This window comes from Quercus robur, chromosome 3 (genome assembly GCF_932294415.1).
Source record: "Quercus robur chromosome 3, dhQueRobu3.1, whole genome shotgun sequence".
Lineage (NCBI taxonomy): Eukaryota > Viridiplantae > Streptophyta > Magnoliopsida > Fagales > Fagaceae > Quercus > Quercus robur.
The window spans coordinates 63,003,542-63,006,659 of NC_065536.1; the positions used below are offsets into that span (position 1 = coordinate 63,003,542).

The window sequence follows — 3,118 nt, forward strand, 5'->3', positions numbered from 1 at the left end:
GAGTCTAGAATAAATGAATTGTAAAATAAAAAAAAAAAGTACTTCCCAATAATTAAAAAAAAAAAAAAAAAAACGTGGACAATTTACATTTTATACCTAATAATATCCTTACAAATTTTTTTAAAGAGTTAAAAAAATATAAAAATGACTATCAATTGTATTTAAATTATATATATAGGAATTATATTAGGAATCTTATTGTATATCTTTAAGTATGTCCATGCACATGCATGAGGTTACAAGCTAGTTTGTGATAAAGAGAAGCTTCTTAATTTAAGAAATAAAAGAGTTTTGGCAAATCTATGAAGTCCACTCTTTTCATATTATTTACAGTTATACCATTAAAAACATTTTATATATCTTGAAAAAGATGGGTTCAAGTTACATCTGATGTAACTTCATAACAGTTACACATTTTTTAAGCCATCGATTTTTATTAGATCTAATGGTTAAGAAATCACTACTGCCATGTTAGATCTAATATCATTAAAGTCATTAAATTACCTTCTTAAAAAAATCAATTATTAAATTCTTTCCTCCACTAACCAATGTCTTTTTCTTCTTTTACCTCTCTCTCTCTCTCTCTCTCTCTCTCTCACATATCTGCTGGACCTTCAAGAACCCCTCCATTTGAAAAACTCTCTCTCTCTCTCTCTCTCTCTCTCTCTCTCTCTCTCTCTCTCTCTCTACGTTTTGCTTGAATCTTCATGCATCTAACTCTAATTTTACAATTTATACCCAAAAAAATATATTTAATATTTGGTAGAATGGATTGCCAATTGCCAATTGCTATGGAGATTAATTTTCGGTGTTTGCCAAGTGCAATACCTCACATGATCTCATAGCAATTGGCAAACACCAAAAAAAAAAAAAAAAAATGACGTCTCGAGCGTTCCCTCTCTCCAGCGAAGAAGAAGATACTCTCCATCGTAGCACCAAGAAGATTAAGGAAGGCCATGATCCTTCGCCTTTTGCTTCCTCTGTCCAGAACCAAAACCTCAGCTATAAGGAAAAGTTAGTAGGACATCTTCCTGGTGCCTATGAAAGCACCTTTAGTCTCGCAGGCCTTATGCTTGAAGAAGCTGACTTGGACGTTGAGGAAGATGATCTTGAAGAAGGAACAGTTGCTGTAGCCCTCTCAAAAGAAGAAAAGTCTCGTATCCGATCCCAATGGTCGAATGCTCTCATCATAAAAACCTTTGGCAGAACTGTGGGCTATCAGTTTCTTTCCCAGCGTGTTTGTGATCTCTGGAAGCCCAACAATAGACTTGACCTTGTTGATCTTGGCGAAGATTTTTTCCTAGCCCGTTTTGAGTCCAACAAGGATCTCGATCATGTCCTGAAGAATGGCCCTTGGTTTATAGGGCAACATTTTCCGGCTATAAAGGCATGGGAGCCTGAATTCAATGCCACTGAGGCTAACCTTTCACAAGTGGCCATTTGGATTCGCCTACCTCGGCTGCCTATAGAATTCTATGACCCTGAGATCCTCAAAAAGATTGGTTCAAAGATAGGCCCAGTCCTCAGAATTGATGGACACACTGCCACAAACTCTAGAGGTAGATTTACTCGCCTATGTGTCCAAGTTTGCTTAGATAAGCCATTAGTTAAAAACATCCTCATCGGGAAGTTCAAACAACCAGTCACCTATGAAAGGATTCACTCCCTCTGTTTTTCATGCGGTCGTTTGGGCCATAAAAGGGAATGGTGTCAATATACCATCAAGGAAGCCCCCAAAACCTCTAGCCAAGAGCAGCAGAACGTTGATAACGCATGCTCTAGTAATACCCAGCCACAACCATCCTTCCATGGTCCCGAATTGCCTTCCATGGAAACCCCACCATCTGAAGAAAAGACTAACTCCTTTGGACCATGGCTACTGGTGTCTAGGAAAAAGCCTACTGCCAAGAAACAACCTACTCCTATAGGCAAGTCACTTCAGCCACCTGACCATCCTGTTCCTTCTCCCACACGTCAATGTCCCGTCTCTCAATCCAACTCGTCTCCCCATAAAGTAAATGAACCAAAACTAAGTGCCAGTAAGGGCAAAAGGAAACTAGTCACCGCAACTAGACATTTTCAAAAATCAACCGTTATTTCTAAGCAAAAGCCATCCAATTCCTCTAAGGGCCCCACAGCCCGGCCCATTAGCCAAAATGGGAAGCAGACCCTAAGGCCCAAGCAAATCTGCCCTTTTCTCCAAATGACCGTAACTCAGCTGGATGCTTTAATCCAATCTTTTCTTTCCAAGCTCACGTTGAACCAACAGCGTCGCTCTCCCAAACTACCTCTTCTCCAACCTCATCCTCATCACCTGACTTCTGTCCTCAAAATGCCTTGGGCTATCTGGCACAAGAACAAGGCTGTGGAACTGGGAGACTCTATGATCAACAATATACGATGGGACCCACTAACGATCTACGGGTGGACGGACAAAAATCTGATGGAAGCCTGGAGTTTCATCTTCCCGCTGACGGAAAAAAGCATAATCGACGGATGCCTTCCTCTGACCGATCCGGCATGGTTTTACACTCCCAACCCATGGTGGAGATTCACTCTAGATCGTCCAACTCTGCTACCCATAGGATAGAGGACATCCAGCAACTCAAAGATTCTCTTGGAGAAAGACCTCTCCGAAGCATCACTTGACCTTATGGAGAGAGAGCTTGTGCCGTTGGAGATATGTCAGAGGAAATTCTTGACCGGGGAGTCCACCGGAGTTCTGATTCAGGGCACCCTTCCCCAGCTGAAACTGATCCAAACCGTGGTAGCAACAACAAGCTTCACCATTGGCACTCTGACCAAACAAACTCAGCTGAACCTCCTGGAACACTCTGTCACTCTGATGCCGGGAATTCATGTGGGCAGGGAGGAGCTTTGACAGGCGGGATGGAATTAGATGACTTCCAGGAGGGCTTTCGCTCTTGAATGTGAGTCCTTTGAACATCATTTATCTCCTAAAATGAATATTTTAATATGGAATTGTAGGGGGGCCATGAAACCCTCCTTTAGAAGCTCTATTCGTGATCTAACTAAGTTTCACTCTCTTGGCATTGTGGTTGTAACTGAGACCCGTATTAGCGGATCTCGAGCTGGTGATATTCTCTGATCCTTGCCC

At 41.7% G+C, this 3,118-nt stretch overlaps 1 protein-coding gene across 1 annotated transcript; it reads left to right on the forward strand.

The window, feature by feature from the left end:
• The first annotated feature begins 877 nt into the window (after positions 1-877).
• LOC126719917 (uncharacterized) lies at positions 878-2,590 on the forward strand. The gene has a single exon (XM_050422414.1). It carries the CDS (start codon positions 878-880, stop codon positions 2,588-2,590), a length of 1,713 nt encoding a protein of 570 aa, XP_050278371.1.
• The last annotated feature ends 528 nt before the right edge of the window (positions 2,591-3,118 follow it).